The following is a 20,081-nucleotide window of genomic DNA, read 5'->3' on the forward strand; positions in this document are numbered from 1 at the left end:
TTATTTCAGTCAATCAGTTTCCATAACTTTTTTTGATATACAGTACCAGATCTTTGTCTTTTGTAATGTCTTTGTCAATTTACGGTTTCTATGTGGAAATTATTAGGAGGAAATTCCTAAATGAAATTTGAATGAACTGAAATTAAAAAAAAATCCTTTATAAGCATACAATTAATAAGATATTAAAATTTGTTTGGTTATGCCATAAAAGTTCTAATATGAAACAAATATATATAATATGATACAAAATAATTATCTTAGCCCATACACAATGAATGGTTTATTTGAAACAAATTTACACTTTATAGTACTAATATGATGGATGATCTAGAAAGTAAGGTTAATTTGAATAACAGTATGTTATACTTCCTGGAATTCCCAAAGAAGAATTAAAAAGCAATTCTGAAAATTCTTTTGCTACAAATAATAATATTATTCGGAGATAATGTTGAAGAATTATGTTCTACATAAAAAACTATAAATATGTCATAAAATGGAAAACATACAAGAATTTTTTTTGAACACCTTTTCACAGTCTCTGACCTCATTTATGTAAGTCATAGTACCTTGTAATAAATTTAACTAGACTTGTTCAGAATTACAAGATTTCAGTTCCTTTTTCGAAAACTACACTCATATGAAATTATTTTAAGGAAAACTGTTGTGGAATCTGTTGTAGAAAACTGAGAAAGGTGGGGATAATCTACTGAAATATTATGAACTCCCTACTTTTCTTTTTATAAAATACTTTAATGTGTAGTTAAGGTTTACTCATGTAAGAAATATCATATGTTAAGGTTTACTATATAAAAGAAATAATATGAACAAATTTTGGCTAATAAATTGAATTCTATTTGTTTATTTATCATAGTTAGTATTAACCTAATTTTACACTCTAATGTTATTTATCTAAATCATTTCTCTAAAGAAGACTGAAGATGATATGAAGGCTCAGATATTACAAAAATAGTGCAAAAATTTTCAGAAATATTGTTAAAAAAACAAACTTATTTTCTTATTGGACTAGTAATCTTTTGTTAGTAATAAGGAAATTGATATAAATCAGTTGATCACCATGGCAGATTGGTAGCATCTCAGGCTTTCATCTGGATGTCCTGGGTTCAAATCCCAGTCAGGCTTTTTTATATACACAAATTTCCATTTACATACGCCATACACAAGCTTCAAGCTTATGTAATGATAAAAAAAATAAAAAAACATTGTGGTACAATTATTTGTAGTATGAGACTGTAAAAAACAAACTGTACTGTTCCGATATCAGAAAAACAGTAGAATAAATGCCACATAGTCTAGTCCACACTAATAAATCATGATATTTTAGAGGTAAGAAATAAGATGAAATTACCAGTGTTTTCAGGAAATGAAATGAAAAAAGATCATGAGACTTACTACCAGAAGCTACTACTACTACTACTTTCATAATTACTTTATGAAAGTAATTATAAAATGCTGTTCATGAATGCAAGCAAACTTTTATTCTGAAGAAAATATTAGTAGGTAAGAGTGTGAAATGGAGTTCTAAGGTAAATGTGAAGCATAGGTGAGTACTGAACTTAAAGCATTTCTAGAGAATGGTTGAGGAGAAAAATAAAATGTAAAAACAAACGCAACTAACAGAACTTTTAAACACCTTATATGAAAAAATAAACTTAATTTTTAACAAACATTGATAATCCATAAAAAGTTTTGTTTGTTATAAAAAGACTAAATTTTTAAAGTTATCCTTTATACAGTTCCATTCTGACAATCAAGAAACTAGAAGAATTAGTTAACATTCTAACGCTGGATTCATTAATATTGTCTAAAACATCAACCACTTGAATAGTTTACATTCAAACCGTTAATTCTGTTTATACGTAAAACATAACGTATCGGTTAAAATTACGGAACAATCCAGCTGAGCGCAAGTGTGGCACCCTAGTTCTACCAAACCGGGTTGGTTCAAATCCTGGTAAAGGCAGTTACTTGGGTTTGGATACTAAATCATGGATACCGGTGTTCTTTGGTGGTTGGGTTTCAATTAACCACATATCTCGGGAACGGTCGACCTGAGACTACACCTCATTTACATACATTATCCTCTTAAGTAATACCTTACGGTGGTTCCGGAGACTAAACAGATAAAGGGAGAGGGTTCACCCTAGTTTCCTGAAAAAATTGCTTATTCTAGTTTTAGAAGCGTACAGTACAGAACATAATAGTTTGGTTAATAAAAGTTTGGCTATGGTTGTTTTGAAACACAGGTAACGGCGGTGATACTATTAATTTTTTCTGTGATTGGAGGGTCCTTCACTATATAAAAGAAATAATATGAACAAATTTTGGCTAATAAATTGAATTCTATTTGTTTATTTATCATAGTTAGTATTAACCTAATTTTACACTCGAATGTTATTTATCTAAATCATTTCTCTAAAGAAGACTTAATTTTTGGACCTTTAATTTACATTTAATTGTTTTTCAAATATCTCTCGCTAAAGAATTTGTCTTTGCTACGTTGGCTAAATGGCCGGCTGAAGCCGTCAAAATCAGCTGCTGAGAGGATGTTTCAGTTTACTGATTACGTTGAGGTTAGTGGGAGTGTTGTGATTAGTAGTACGTTAACAATAATGCAAAGTAACTTTTAAAGTTAACTTTTCACTTGTGTATTGTATTTACATATTACAACCATGACCAATCATCTCGCCGGGGGTAAAGTTAATATAAGTCAATTGCAAGAAGTTGCAAGAAATGATTTGTTGAAACTTATTGAACAGTGCGATGGTACAAAGGTGAGTCAAATAAATAAATATGTTGACTGATCATAAAGATGTCAATTTAAAAATTAAAATTATCAGCCTTCATTTGTATTCTTTTACAGCGTAGTAGCGTAACATGATAGAACACCTTCAACTTCATCTATTACAATAAAATAGTATAATTATACTATTAACACAGTATTTACATAAAATAATTAAAGATTTGTAAATTTTTCTTCTTTATTATGTATTTAGTTATACAAATTATATTTGTTGATATATATGTATGTGTATTATAATACATGTTTTAATTTCTGTGCTGATTTTTAATTCCTGATAATAACAAAGGTTGTTTCTTATTTTAACATTGTTTAAACATTGCTGTGAGGATCATAAAGACGAAGTAGTAGTATAATTAAATTTTTCGTTTGTTTCCTTATTGCAGGGATTTCATTACATCTTATGTTTCCTTACAGTTGATAAATTAAGATATTTTATTGATTTCTCTTACTTTTATTACCAGTAGAAATGATTGATTATATAACCATGAAATTTATTGAGTCTATTTGTATTACAGTTCTATAGACATTAACTTTTAGATATTGATATGGTTAATATTAAATTGCACACCTTTCCTGACTGTAGACTCCTTTCTGGAGCTTTGGCTCATGCAAGAACCTGGCTTGTAGAACATACAATTGACTGTATGACTCTTATTTATCTGTGTGTGTACACGACTAGTTTCTGGTAACATAGATGGCAGTTAATCCACAGTGATGTGGACTTGAAATTATGTCGGTAGATTGAAGTGTGAACTGGTGCTCAGAAATGACCCTATAGTTTAGGGCTTATTCTTTCATAACTAGGATACATTCTTACTCTGTCCATATTATGTTGTATATCAATTCATCAGACTTGGGCTCCCTACCACATAGAAATGGTCCCAGGCAGGTCAGGTAACAGTTGTTCATTTGTCTTTGAGTAACCTTGTTTGACTTGGCTGGCTCATGATCTCTTGTGGAAGGCAGCTGTCAACAAGGAGGCTGACATAATATTGACATCCGAGCCAAATGGAGGGGTGGTCAGGGGCCGAGGCTGGTTGGTAGATCTCAGAGAGGATGCGAAGCTCAACGACTTGTCGGACAGGTATGCGCTATCTGACCAGCGGATGGGATTTGGCAGGATTTGTTTGCACTAAGGTGGGGAGATCCTCGTGTACTGTTGCTGCTACTTCTACCCCTACTCGTGGGATGACTTCACAGCGTTTCTGGATGCATTGGGAGAGGATGTTTGGTAGATGGGCCTACCTGCCCTGCTGATCGGCGACTTCAACGCCAAGCACGCTGGGGTGGGTGGAGGTGTCACGGATAAGTGAGAGGAGGCTCTTTCAGAGCTCACCTCCTCGCTCAATCTAGTCAGCCTCAATGATGACACCCCCACCTTCTGGAAAGGAGAACGAGGGACGGTCCATGACCACGCATACGCTTTAGAAACAGTGACTCCACTTGTACAGGAGTGCGTAGTGTTGGCAGATGACTTAGGGAGCGACCACAAGGGATTGTGGGTAGAATTGAGTGGCCCACTTCCAGCCAGAAAGCAAGGGACGTGGTGCATTGACAGAGTACATCTTAAGGAGCTGAATGGAAGGCTCACGATAGTCTTCAACGAGGATCGCAGGTGGGAACCTGAGGAGCTAGATGTAGCAGTCCAGGAGGCCTTGAACTTCAAGAAGAAGGTTTATTGGTAGACCGCTGAAGTAAGGGCGGAGTGCAACGGACACGTCGCCGTCTACAGAGGAGTAGGGCGCTGGAGAGAAATGACAGAGGAGCTGACCCAACAGCTCCGAGATTCTAGGAAAAACCTGAGGCGAGAGATTTGGAAGGCAAAGAGTGAGTCGTGGAAGCGTCTCCTTGACCAGCTGTAAGAAGATTCTTGGGGACAAGGTTATGAGCTTGTCACCAAAAAGCTGGGAAGGAGACTGCCAGTCATCCCAGGAGAGCAGATCGACAGAATAGTGGAATCACTCTTTCCCAGACTACCGGCCGTCGAGTGGCAACAACGCCAATTGAAGAGCCAAGGCGAATCTCGCTTCAGGAGCTGGAGGGGGCAGCAGCAGCACTCAATCCCAAGAAAAGTCTGGGACTGGTTAGAATTCCAGGGGAGGTGGCCAAGATGGTGGTGGGGACATTCGCGTGGACAGTGCTGGACTGTTTTAACCAGGCCTTCACGAGGGGTGCTTTCCCATCATGCTGGAAGAAGGCACGCTTGATACTTCTACCCAAGTCGGGGAGGAATCCAGACCAACCAGGATCCTTCCGTCCAGTGTGCTTACTCAGTACACTGGGGAGGATGTATGAGCGTGTCTTGGAAAGGCAGCTCTCGGCAGAGGTATAGGAGCAAGGGGGCCTCTGCCCTCGTCAATTTAGATTCCGGAAGGGCATGTCAGCGGTCCACGCAATTCGTGAGGTGATGTACTCTGTCGACGCCGCAGCAAATGGATCAAGAGCGATTCTGGCCCTGATACTGTTGGATGTCCGGAACGCCGTCAACAGCCTGCCATGGGAAGTCATAAGACGTTGAGGACGAAAGGAGTCAAAACTTCAAGCGATCATTAGTAACTACTTAAGTGACAGGGAAGTCTGCACGTTCACGGATACTGGCGTGCGGGGGTCCCACAAGGCTCTGTGCTGGGCCCTCTCTTGTGGAACATCACATATGATGGAGTTTTTTGCCAGGCTTATCCGGAGGGGGTTGAAGTCTTCGGATTCGCCGACGACCTGCCCCTTCTGATCAAAGGAAGTGATGAGAGGCAGGTGGAGGCCAAGGGAAACATTGCCTTGGCAATGGTGCACCAATGGATGGTGACTCATGGTCTGCAAATAGCATCAGAAAAGTCGGAGGCGCTGGTACTTGGAGGTTGACGCCAACTAAGTGATAATGCACTTCACCATCGATGGCGCAGAGATAAGCCAAGACTCGAGGGCCAAATATCTCGGGGTCTGGATGGACAAGCACCGTTCATTCGGACTTCATGTAGAGGAAGCAACAACAGCTGAGGGCTATCTCGAGGCTGATGGCGAACACGGTAGTGTTCGCCAAAGAGAATGCAAAGGCGCAGATGATGGCCATCTGGCAGCAACTGTGGGAGGCAAGCCAGGTAGGACTGTGGACTGTGGGACTGTGCGTCTGATTCTAGACGTGAGTGCTTGGGTGGTGCATAAGCATGGGATGTAAACATGGTGAAGTTGGATACTGCCTCACTCAACTACTTTCGGGCCATGGGGACTTTGATAGTTATCTTTATTGCTTCAAGAGGAGGAGAATGGCAGGTTGCAGGTACTGTGCGACAGCTGACACAGCTGAACACACCTGGTTCGACTGTGTCAGGTGGGAGAATGAGAGACATCAGATTCTGGTGGCTGTAACACCAGATAACGTTGTCAAACATATGCTCCAGAGTGAGAATGGATGGATGGAGGGAGTAGAATGAGTGGCTCGTGTTGTATTAACAGCGAAGAGAGAGAAGGAACTCCCTTGATGTGCACACGGCCCTCGGTGTCATCAGAGGCATCGAAATGTGTTTTAATGTACTTTGTTAGGTTAGGAATTTATGATTGTATTATGTGTCTTTGCTCATGTTGTTGGAATATGCTATGCTGGATATACCGATGGACACAGAGTGGGGGGATATTGTGTGCGGTGCTCTACCACTGACGCCGAGGGAGACATGGCGCAACAAGTAATGAGGGGTCATGGGAATTTGTGGGGGATCGAGGACAGGTATAAGTCCATCTTGATGCATGTAGGGGCCAGGGAGGCAGCTTCTATGCCTAGGGTGCTCAGTCCTACTCGCGCGCAAGAGTGGGTGGGTCGGAGCTACCCGATGCTGACATGGGGGACCCTCAAGGTGTGCATGGGGGTATGGGTAACTGTGAAGGGCGTGTGAAATGCGTGTCTGGATCAGGTATAATAGGGACAGGAAGGGTAGCTGTCCTGTGGAGAAACATTCTGATTACCGGAAGAGGTGATCAGAATGTGAATGAAGAGGCACGGGAGATCCCAATGGAATGTCCGAGTTCGGATGAGCTAGGGAGGGCAGACTGCGCTGCCATGAAACCCTGAGACGACTATGTTAAGCTTTTTAGCGTGGGCTGGTCGTCTTGGGGGAGTTTTTTTAAAAAAGAATCTTGTTTGACTTGCTAACCACCTCGAGCTGGATGACCACACAATAATATGTAGGGTTGGGCGTGTTCTCAAAACTTGTGTTAAGTCCCAGACCAGGTCTATTCCCCCCACACAAAAGCTGTTTATGTTGGAGAAACCTCAGTGAATGCAGATATTCTGATTCATTCATCTCTGAAGTGGACATGATGAAGTTGGATTTGCAGTTGCAACAATTTGAATGAAGTGTACTGAGCCTTTTTGCATATTGGTGTGTCCCATCAGATTGGTCTAGTGGTACACTTGTCATTGCAAATCAGCTGATTTTGAAGTTGAGAGTTCTAAGGTTCAAATTGTAGTAAAGGCTTTTATATGGATTTGAATACCAGATCGTGGATATTGGTGTTCTTTGGTGATTGGGTTTCAATTAAACTTACATCTCAGGAAGAATGGTTGACCTGAGACTGTACAAGATTCTACTTCATTTACATTTATACATGTCATCTCCATTCATCCTTGAAGTAATACCTTACGGGTTCCAGAGGTTAAAACAGAAAAAGAAGAAGGGCCTTCAGTAGCATTAGGTAACCTACGACTGTAGTACATGTTATATATAACTAGTTTAGTATTTCCATGACTATAAGTTATCTTCTAAATGCCATCAGAGATAGGTGTGGTGTATGTCTCATTCCAGATATTGTTCTGCTGCAGTCCTATGGCACTTCTAAAGGTATTAACCTATATTTTTCTTAGGAAAGAAAGTCATTACAAAACTTTTTGATTTTAATTATCAAAGTTTAATCTCAGTATTATGTAAATTGGCATCTAAATGAAAAAAAAAATTATAAAACAAGATGTTTATAAAAACTATTTCAAGAATTCAGGGTTCAGTCCCCCTCACTGAAATAAAGAAAAAAATTTTGTATCAACATTTTTTCAGAAACGCTTAATTTATTGATTATCTCCCATTTTGTTTTTTAACATAAAAAGTGATTTCACAGGAATGGTTAATCGTATTTAGCTGAAATTTCATACATTGCTTATGTACCTAGAGGTTTACTTGTTATACGAGTAAGTGTGATCCTGATCTCTCAATCTATTTCAAAATTGTGGCCATGTAAACATTTTAATTATTATCTTTGTATCCACTGGTTTATTTAAATGTTATGTTATTACAAAAAATGTTTAGTGTTTTATGAAAAGAAAATGACACCTTATTTATTCAAATCTTTTCATTAGTAACAAAATGAGGCAAAAGTTCTTAAAGTGATTAAAAAATCAGTTTTCATATCTTCCTGAATAAAATTGAATAGCTTGTCACGATCTCAACTGGAATAGTTTTATTAATGTTATTATGTAATAAATTGAATAATTTAATAATATTGAAAATATTGCAATAAAATAAAATATTATTGAAATCATTAAAATATTATAATAAATAATATTAACGGTGAAAAATAATTTACAATAAAATTGTTGTAATTAACAAGTCATTTTTGTAAATGTTAATAAAAATTAATAACTAGTTTTTTCTTTTTCTACTGACCAAGTGAATACATTGATCTGTGCTGTAGGAATTAATTAATTACTTTTTTTATCATTATCTTACACTAACTTAGAAATGGCTGATATGTATTTACAGTAATGTATGGTCTCATATGTTGCAACACTCTTGAGGCAAGGCGGCTGTATTAGAACCACTCTCCCAATTGAATGTTACTTACAACCCAATTTCTTCATCCATTCACAGATGGCTCAGACACAGGAAGCTTAAAACCTGAAAAAACGTGGTAAATCAGGATGACTGTGTTCAATATGTACGTCTAAATTTAAGGAGGGTGTGTTAGATGAAATATCTAACCATTATGAAAAAATACTAGAAAGCTGACCTTGGAGTTCAATGTTAATAATGTAATGTTTCAATTCCTGTTTAGACGATGGAGATCCTGTCAATCCGGAAAGCAGGTGAGGCGATGGAAATAAAGGTCAAAGAGGAGAAATGTAAGGCAGGAGAATTCAAAAATGTCCTGGCATGTAGAATAAAGGAGGGAACTGTCCAGACTAGGACAAGGATGGTGACCCTCTGTGTTAGAGATCTGGAAGGGGGACATAGAGAAGCAGGAAGTAATTGGCGGACTTGGTGAAGCAGTGAAACTGGCCTTGCACAAAACACAACAGTAATTGTCAAAACACAATTGACAGTAAGGTCAATACTGAGAAGCCAGAATGGCGACATGTAGACTCTCAGCTTCTATGGCCACAGTGATAGCCCAAAGAGGAAGGGTTAAAATTGGTGTGTCTTGTAGGGCTGATTTAGTGGATGACCTTCTGAAATGTCTTAGGTGTTTTGAGGTGGGGTACACAGCTAGAAACTGTGATTGTAATGCTTGGTCGATGTCCTGGGGGTCTGCCAGGACAGACAATAGAGGTAGACTCCTGATAGAAATCAATGCTCAACTTAACATGGCGGCTAGAATACAGGACTGGCGGGTTTGGGGTGGGTATACCGCTAGCGACCACTGGGCCATAACCATGACGGTAGCCGAAAGGGGATATGGTGGAGATGATACATCTGCTTTGTTAGGCTGGAGTGTTAAAGACAGGGACTTGATTGCCTTTGTCGAGAGCCTGAATTTTAAGATGGTACTTGAGGCACGTAACACTGAGAACAAAGCCGATTGTTTAGCTGACTTGTTGGTGAGTGCGTGTGAGAGGCAGCTCCCTAGAAATGTATCAGGAGAGGCCGGCTGCCAGTATACTGGTGGACGGTCGAAATCGGGATAGTACTTATCGGCTAGGCAGGCGTCTATGAGGAAGCACTTCAGTTCAGCTAGGTTAATATACATGGCTGTACACAAGGCAAAGAAGAAAGAACTATCTAGTATGATTAAAGCTAGGAAGAGAAATGTTGGAAGTGCTTACGCCAAACAATAGAGGAGGACCCCTGAGGGAAACCATACAGTTTGTTAGTCAAGAAGTGCTGAAAGCAAGGTCCCCAGTTACCTGCGATGCCTCAGAGGTTGCAAGAATAATCGAGGAGCTTTTTCCTATTGGAGATGTTGCACTGAAGCATGATGAGATGGATGTGGGGACAATACCAATGTTCGCAGTGGAGGAAATTAAGGCAGCTGCGCAGCGAGTTCCCTTGGAGAAGGCACCTGGTCGTGACTGCCCTCCAAATGCAGTTGTTAAAGTGACAATTGTAGCTGACTATATTTTTATATACTATATTTTTATATATATATATTTTTAGGTATATACAATGCATGTTTGAGCGAGGGCATTTTTCCTGTGAGGTGTAGGCACAAAATGCCTTCCTTTCAATCTGTTCTTCACCCAAGGGAATAGTGTGGTCACATTGAGGGCAGTCAGGACTGTAGGGTGCTTTAATAATTTTGTTCCATTATTGGACAATTACTTCAAGCAAATTTTGGAATGGTATGCCTGGACCATTATTCTGGTGAAGAAACCATGTGTCCATCCTTGGGTTTGGACGCAGCTTCTTGAGTGCTTTGACAACTTTTGGCAGGCATTTCGTGTTATATTCTTCCCTGTTACTACTTTTGAGTTTCCAACACAACTCATTCCAAAACATCTCTCACACTAAAAAAAAATGGCCACTATTCTCTTCTTAAGTGAAATGGTTTTTTAAACAGCCATGGGAGGTCTCTCATCTTCGAATACCTATACTTTGTTCAGAGCCTTAGTCGAGACATCACAATAGCATAGCCAGGTTTTTCATCACTTGTCGCATATGTCTCAAGCATTTTTCATACTGCAGCTATGTTTCCTTTAGACACAGACAAAGACGGTCGACCTGACCTTGTAGTGCTCTTAAGTCCAAAATTTTCTCTTTCAAACTTTCGCTACCACCTAAATATTGATGACGATCCTCTCTAAGCAAAGGAATCATTTCCTCTGAACACTGATCAACACACCCACATGCAAAATTGCCCAGTGGCAAATTTTCTGGCCTTTTCAACTGATTACATTCTTTTTAGTTTGACTTGAACTTTTTCATTCATATTTGTTATGCATTAAGTTATTTTCTTGTATGGGTATATAAACTATATTTATTACATTCTACTAGTGTAAGAATTTCTGCACATTTTTCACATTAGTGAATCAGTAAATCAGTTGAACTTCGGCTATTAAGTTCAATTGCATTTGTTTGAAAATAATGAAAGAGCTGAATTGATTGTCCTTTAAGGGAAATTTAACACAGTTTTGTTTTTTGTTTAAAATCAGATTATATTTAGAAGCAAAATGCTAAATTGTAAAAATTGCTGTTGAATTAGTAGTTTCTTAGCTACATAGCTCTGATGAAGTTGTGTTCACAGTTAATTATTATATAAAGTTGTAATCGGAAATTATTATGTTTATGTGATTTTAATTAGATTAATTTTTTGTTTAAAAAAATTCTAGGCAATTGTTTGGGATGAATCATTAGCAGGTCCTGTTGGTTTAGTGGCAAAATACAGTGTTCTCAAGGATCATGATGTTATTAAAATGTTTCCTTTACGAAATGGAAGACTTCCAAGTATAACTGTTAAAAATATTATATTTATAACAAGGCCTCATTTAAATTTGATGGATATGATTGCTGATAATGTCCATGGGTCAGTATTTATATTCTTGTATATTTGAAATTTGAAGCATAATATTTGTTATTATTATTATTATCTTTTAGTTATTAATTGTTAGGGAAGAAGGTATTGTATTAATAATCATCAGTATTGTAGTAATAATTTTTTACATTGACTTTTAGATATTTTTTTTTTTTTTTTATTTAGTTTTGTTAAACTAATTTATAACAATTCTGATAAATTCCGTAGGTATATGATAAATTCAATAAATTTGTCAGCAGTTTGGAACTAATAGTTCACTTTGTAATGCTCTAAACAAAATTTAGGATTTAACATGTATTCAATTTCATATTAAATTTTGAGTAGATATTGTGTGAATCCATTTTATGTGGAAATAATGCCAAATTTAGAAAATTAATTCCATTTTATAAAAAGAATTTATTTATATTTGTGTCAAATAATGAGTAATATAGCTTCACAATGAATTTTGAAGCTTGGACTATGGTGGCTAGTATGGTGCCTGTTATCCAAACTGAAAACATTCAGTTTAGTTTTCACTTGCAGAAGCCAATTGCTTTGTTGTGAATACAACTTATTATTTTATGTTGCTGGATGGTATTGTGGATTACTTTTAAATATTATCTAATTCTATTGTTTATGATTTATAAATGATTAAGTATTTTGCCATAAAAAGAAATGTTATGGTGCATTTATAAATGTTATAAAAATGAAAGCTTATTCTCAACAAGTATTACAGTTATGTCATCAAAAAATGCTAAATAATAAATTTACTAACATTATAATTGTCTCACATATATAAATGTAGTTTATAATCAATCTATCATGATTTTATTTATTGTAGAAATAAACATAGACAAGCCAAGTATTATAACTAAAAAAAAAATGAGTTCCACCTTTCTTAGACTCATATCAAGAAACAACACAGTATTGTTTGCTGTGCACTCATAGTTTTCAAATACAGTCAGATCAATGTATAAATAATTAATTACCTACAAGCCTACGTTATTGAATCCAATTAACTAGGTGTCTAGTATTTATTGGTCCTGTAAGAGCAAATTCTGTTAATTTTTATTTGAATTTTGTTTTAGAAAAGTAATCACATTTTATTATAGATTGTGTATATATCATTTTTTATAATTATGAGTAAATTTAAATCCACTGTAAAAAACAAAAAAAACTAAAATAGCAGGCCCAAGAAATAATAAATAGTGTACATGAGTTTATGAAATAAGAAGGTGATCGATTTTCAAAGTCAAAAATAGAAGATAAACACCTGATTCACATTAAAAAAATGTGAAGAAAGAACAGCAGCTGCGTGTTGGATGTCGTGATTCCAAGTCCAAATAGTGAGAAAGAGAAAAAGCAGTCACTAGAAAAATTAGCCAAAAATCTTTTGGAGACTTCTTTCTCTATTCCAATAAAATACTAACCTCTTGAAATACCTATAATGGGGCTAGGTGACTTAGACAAGTGTATGATGAGAGACTCAAAAATTTCATTTTGACAAAAATTAAAAAGTGTTTTGTGATAAAGTTAAGGAAATAGAAGCTGAATTATGTGACAAGAATATATTGTGGACAATACTAGGAAATCATCACTTATTTATTTACAAGAAGATAGTGAAAGTGACAGTGATGATTCTGATGACAGTAACCTCAGAAATTCTAATATTTCTTGTAAGTGGATGGTGTTTACCCTTTTTAATTAAAGTAGTCTTATTTTGTTCTAAGGTGTTCACCCTTTTTAATTAAAATATCATATTTTATTCTAACATTTAAAATTAGTTTTTGCTGTAATTTCCAATTTCATTATTTAGTGTATTTAATCATTATCTTCCATTAACTTTTGAATATCTGTTTGAAAATAAAATGGGACACCAGCACTTAATAAAGGTAATATATTTTGATTTGCTTGTTATGTGTTAGCCTACTATTGTACAATTACCAGCTTTATATAAGCACTTCTGTAACTCTTGTCATGTTTTCCATTTTGAAAAATGCCTAATAACATAATTTTTTCTCAGAGAATGGTAAGATATTGATTCAAGATTTTTCAGTGAGCCAAGTATATTTGACATAACTGATACATTATGTATACTTAAATCAGATTACATTTAAAAATTTAATAATCAGAATATTAGCTGTACATTAAAGTGATTAAAATTTCAAAATATTGTTTTCTGTGGTCCAATGGTAACACCACAATACATCTTACAAAGACTGATTCATTCACTGTTAGGAAACTAAGCAAATATTATGCTAAAAGGATAGTAGAATGATTTGAATTGCCATGGCAGCAAGCATTAAGATTGGTTATGCCGCCGTTAAATTATTTACTATAAATAAAGATTTTTGTAGAAATGGAATATTAAACCATTTTACCCCTTGTTTTAGGAATGGATTCTAAATAAATCTGGTTACATAAGTTGATTACTTGGGAGCAAAATAAGAAGAAAATAAATCTAGTTTGTTTTGACATATTACTACTTTATCAATTTTGTTTCAGAATAAAATCATTTGCTGGCGTAACATTGTTTTTTATTACATCCATTTATATTGGTATGATTTAGCTCATTTATAGATTCTAATTCTTTAATTACTCATATTTGTTACCTCTTATTAATTCTGTGAACTGTGTTAAATTACAGTTTCAGTCTTCAGACAGTTATGTCTATTTTGCTTTTTTTAGTTATCTTATTAAGTTAATATCTCAATATTTTTGAAGCATTAACTTTGGTATAAGCACTGTTTAGTAATGCTTTATTTCATCAGATTTTATCAAATTTATTTTTCTCTGAGATTAGAAGACAGATTATATTTATTCATCATATGTCTCACTAAATTTCTGTCATTGGATTGGAACCTTTTATGAAAATCTGAAGTATAATATTATTACTAAAATTGTATATCTACATATTGTGCTCTTTTGGTGATCAGAAATGCACATTGAATGCCTTTATTATTGTTATTGTTTCCAGCTTCTTGTTTATTGATGTTTCATGTCTTGTCTAACCCTTAAGACCAATGACTCCATGCTCATATGTGTTTAGTAGTTCTTGCTTGTGGTAATTCTAAATATCATCTGTTTATTTACTTAATAAAACATCAACCTCATATTGTATTATAACTTCTTGATCTTGATAAATTTTGCAGTATATGAAACTCCAAAGTCAGATCAGGATTTAAACTCAGAACGCAAAGGTTCTGCTCTGCCATGATTGACAATTATATACATATTTGTATGTACAATGCAATCAGTCATTTATTTATGTTTGTTCTTGAGAAAGGAAATGGTCATCACTATGTAACATGGGACTTAATACACACCTTTTAAGTGCTTCTTAGACAGTATGCAACAGCTGATAGTAACATTGGTGAGTATGTAACCTGCCTTTGAGCTGATACTTTTATATATATGAGGGTGAATCAAATTTAAATGGTATTTTTGTAATTCTCTGCAGAAAGCAGTTCCAAGCTAGATGGTAGAGTGCAGGGGTCAAGGTTCGATGTATTAGAGGGGGGGAACCAGCTTGGTTAGCTCCTCCGCTTGTTTTGTTGTCTGTTGCACAGTGTATAATCCTAAAGTTTTTAACTAATGAACGCATTAAACCCGCGGAAATTTTAACTCGTTTAAAGGTAAGATTTGGGGATGCTACACTACCCAGAAGTGAGTGTATATGTGAGCCAGACAATTTAAGGGCGGGTGAGAAAGTGTAGAAAACAAAAGTCTTGACCAACTCCCAAGGTCAAGTCTCTTAGCTGAAAACATTCGTACTGTTTGAGAACTAATAGAAGGTGATCGCTGGTACGCTGTTGAAGAAATGGGTATTGGTGTCAGAAGTGGGTATCAGCTATAGGAGTGCTCAATACATTATCACTGATCATCTTGGCTTTAGAAAAATTAGTGCTCAATGGGTACCAAGGTTGTTGGCCAAAAATCAAAAACAGATCAGGTTGGAGATCTGAGAGAGACTTCTGAATCGATTTTGCCAAGAAGGGGACAATTTTTTGAGGTGCATCATCACATGTGTTGAGATATGGGTCTATCATTACACTCCAAGGTCAAAAATGGCAAGTAAGGAGTGACAAAAAAGAATCAGGGCTGCCCAGTGAAGGCCAAAACCCATCTGTATGCTGGAAAAGTTCTTGCAACAATTTTTTTTGACTCAAGGGGAGTTACTCATTGATTTTTTCCACAGTCAACGAATGGTGAATGCGGCTTACTATTGCCAGTTGCTACAGTCAACAAAAACTGCCTACCGAAGACGGGGTGTACCCAAGAGATATCCTTCTCCATGACAACATCAGACTGCACACCCCGATTTTGACAAGGGATAAATTAGAAAACATTCACTGGGAAACCCTTGACCACCTCCCTACAGTCCAGATTTGGCCTCATTTAACAGGTTTTTATTTGTGCCCTTGAAAAAATCGCTTGGAACAATACGAAAACAATGAAGATGTTGAGGAGCATATGCTTAATTGGTTAATGACATCCTCAAACCTTTTATGGACAAGGAGTATTCAAGCTTCCAAATCATTGGAAAAGGTGTGTAGATCATGCAGCAGACTATGTAGAGAAATATGAAGGTATGAATTGTGTTATTATTAATCAATAAATTATAAAAAAAATACTGTTATTTGATTCATCCTTGTGCATATATATTATATATACACACACACACACACAAACACACTCACAAGATGTATTATAAAGTTTTCAACTAGCTACTACAGTCAACAAAAGCCGCCTATCAAAACAAAATATGCCTACCGTCATAACCTATTCTATTTCTGAAAGTAATGGAAAAAGTTCATATGCTCTTTTTTTGAGTTATGGCTAGTGAAAGATTTTGCATGGATTTCAGCTACCCTGGTGAAATGAGATTATACTGTAATTTTTAGGATGTTAATTAAGGGGCAGAATTAGCAGTTTCCTATGGTTTTGACCTCAAAATTCTTTAAAACAGATACAAAAAATGTATCTGCTGTAGTTAACAGCAAAATAAAAGAAATATGGGGTGAAAACCAATAAATTTGGGTAAAAAACCCTGTCTTTTATGTTTGATGTACAATAACTTTGATGAATGGATAGTTAACATATATCACCTAAACAAAACTTGTAGAGAATTTGTGATTGGAGATTGGTAAGTTGAATACAACAAAGAACAGTTAGAAAAATTCAGATTTTATTTGGGAACAGTACATTACTACATTTGTCAGAAAAGTGCTTATTTAAAGTAAACAAAAACCAAATTCGCTTTTGGTGATGTGAAAATTTTGTAAAAATAAAATTTACTGTTAAAAAATTGCTATAAAAAAATTAAAAATTACACAACTATTGTAAAATAGAAATAAATAAAAATTACTTTGATAATAATTTTTTTATTAATGAGAGAAATATAATAGATTATATTATTTGAAAAATTATTTCAGAATTTGCAATAAAGTAACAACAGTTGATCAACAATGCACAATACTGCATTAGTGATAAATCATTTTGTAAAATACATTAAGTATATTGGGAATGTGCTGTTTATCAATAGAATTTCAGAAATAAATTTGAATTTAAATGTGAATTTTAGTCTGAACGTGATTTATTTATTATTTATGATTTAAATATAAATTATTATTATTTATTTACGTGATTTATCTATTTTTATTCCACCAATGCAGAACTGCAAGCGAAGCAGACTGTCTCCAGCATGTAGATGAACTGGCTGTTTATGATAAGAATAAAATTTGACAATTCTGTGAGTATTTTTTGTTTTCTGATGACAGCTGCTGCAGTAGAATATGAAATACTTTTATGAATCGCAGGATTCCAGATCTCAAAACAATCAGCACAACTTTTCACAATCTTTGGGAAACTGTTTCAATATATAGTATTCGTACTAGCTATTACAATCTGCCCAACACGATGCTGTTATTGATTGTTATGAACCATCTCACCTGAAGACCGTTAACACGGTAGATTTTAAAGCGAAGTTGGACTGTATGTTCATAGGTAATGAATGAAAACAATGCCTTGTTGCTTGTTGAAAATGGTTTAATGAATTGTCGTCTTGACATTTTGATAACATATGATTGAACTTGAAGCATATAACATAACTCATATAATAAAACTGAATAACGTATGACTTAATAACATATAAGTATAAGACTAATATAAGCATTCATCCGAACATGTCCATCAGGACTGAATGTGCAACACGACCGCTCTGGGTCAGATTCAAGCGCCGAATGAGTAGAAGGTCGCTACATCATAATGACCACTCCTTGCTCCTTAGTATTATGACGTAGGACATCGCGTGATCAGATCGCCTGACCAAGCTTGTCGCCCTAGCCCTCGCTAGGTAGCAGCACCTGATGTCACAAGTGGAATGGAACATTGATGAAATTATTATTGATGTAGTTCAGCGCAGTCTAGGCATCAGTACATGATGTCTTTCTAAGCGAATTGGAGTTTTGTATTCAGTGGTTGGAGAAAAACAAGTTTTATCCTTATAAATGAGTTCAACATCTACACCTAGGAGACATTCTGTTTTGCTTGGAGTTCTGCAAATGGTGGAATACAAATAGATAACTCTACAAGTATATTTTGTTTACTGACAAATTTCACTTGAGATTGCAACAACTTATACAATGAGGATACATGGGCAGAAATAAATCCTCATGAAACTGTGGAAGGCAATTTTCAACATTGATTTAGTGTCATTGTATGGTGCGGTCTTCTTCACAAACAGCTGTTTGGACCATTCATATTACCTGGCCGCTTAAATTTGAGGTCTACTTGTGCTTTTGTCTAGACGAATTGTCGCAGCTGCTTGAAGATGTTCCTCTAGCCCTGAGATGTAAAGTATACTTGCAGCACAGTAGCGTGCCTCCCCACTTCTCTTGTGCCTTTTCCATTCACTTAAATTATCATTTCCCTGAGAAATGGATCACTTATGGAGGTCCACATTCCTAGCCTTCAAGATCACCTGATGTAACCACCTTTAGATTTTTGTGTCTGGAAATGGATGAAAAATATTGTGTAGAAAACAAAAATACATTTTCATGAAGAATTAATTGTTCACATTATTGATGCGGCTGAGCAACTTAAGAACAACTCTGAAGAACTAAAAAGACCAACAAAAGCAGTACCGAAGCATGTCAAGAAATGTGTTGTAAATTACGGGTTCATTTTTGAACATTTATTATAAACTGATAAAATTCAGATTTTTCTAACCTTTCTTTGTTTTATTTAACTTATATTACGCTATTTTTTCAAAATTAAATTCTCCTTGAGTTTCATTTAAAATTTTTATCTGTTTATTACCCATTTAAAAGGTTATTGTATGTCAAACATAAAAATTAGGAATTTTACCCAATTTATTGATTTTAACCTGAGATTTCCCAGAAACTATGGCAGATATGGTTGTGGGACCTATTTTATTTGATTTTCAGGCAAAAAAGCATTAGAACTTGCTAATTCTGTGTCTTAATTATTGTTCTAAAAATTACAGTAAGACCAGGGAAGCTGAAAAATTCACCAGGGTAGCTGAAATCGAAGCGATATATTTTATTAACTATTACTCGCAAACAAAGCATTTTAGGACATATGTTTATATAAACTTTTTCCATTACTTTCATGAATTGAATAGCTTATAAAAGTCCTGGGAGAACTTCATAATACACTCTATTTTAAATTTTTATATATGTGCCTTGCCTTATTTCTTTTATATTATTTATTTTGTATTTCAGTGAAGAAAGAAGTGGTAAGCGAAAAGAGTTTCATCTTTTCTTTATTCCAAGGAAAAGCTTACTATGTGAAAAACGGCTTAAGGTATAGTAGTTTTTCAAAAACTGGAAACTATAGTTTGTCTTTTCTTGTTTAAAAATAAATAAAAGTTTATTTTTTAAATTAAGTTTATGGTTTAGCTAAACTAATAGAGGCAAATTTGGTATTTGGAAGTAGACTGTCATATCTTATTATCACTTTAAAAATGATATCTAAATAGCCTGTTAATCTTAATTTTTTTTAACTCTTAAGCAACAGTAAGTGTATGGCCAGTTGTATAAATGCCAAAGCATTCAAGGAAATTGCATGGAATAGTGTTTTGTATTTTGCATTTTGACACACATTGTATAGTTTTTTAGTTTGCAACAATAAAAATAGTTATTAGGGAAAATTAAAAATAGTAGGTATTTATTGTTAACCTAGCAGTGATTTAATGAATTTTTTGAAGATTTCTTTAAAATATTAGATTTTGTACTCTTTAATCTAAGATCATAATGATTAATGGTTGTGGGAGGGGGGATTTACCATTGGTATCTCGAAACTGAATGAAATAAACTGTAAAATAGACTGACTACCCAACTTGTAGCTTTGGTCTACAGATTCTGTTAGATTTCACCACCAGAATAACTAACTACTCCATAATAGAAATTTATAATGTAATTACCAATACCAATCCCAATCCAGATTATTTGTGGTCTTATTACATGCATATCAAACCATGATGTTCAACTTATCTCCACAAAGAATTGAAGAATGAGCAGCATAACCTATC

General features: G+C 35.1%; 1 protein-coding gene across 1 annotated transcript in view; it reads left to right on the top strand.

Annotated features, from left to right (window-relative positions):
* Positions 1-2,539: 2,539 nt before the first annotated feature.
* Positions 2,540-20,081, top strand: part of car (vacuolar protein sorting-associated protein 33A) — a 49,606-nt gene continuing 32,064 nt past the window's right edge. Inside the window, exons 1-3 of the mRNA XM_075371020.1 lie at positions 2,540-2,792; positions 11,346-11,539; positions 19,273-19,354. Of these exons, the coding sequence (XP_075227135.1) occupies positions 2,691-2,792; positions 11,346-11,539; positions 19,273-19,354 (378 nt within the window). The 5' untranslated portion in view covers positions 2,540-2,690. The remainder of the gene's footprint in view (positions 2,793-11,345; positions 11,540-19,272; positions 19,355-20,081) is intronic.

This window comes from Lycorma delicatula, chromosome 7 (genome assembly GCF_047948215.1).
Source record: "Lycorma delicatula isolate Av1 chromosome 7, ASM4794821v1, whole genome shotgun sequence".
Classification (NCBI taxonomy): Eukaryota; Metazoa; Arthropoda; class Insecta; order Hemiptera; family Fulgoridae; genus Lycorma; species Lycorma delicatula.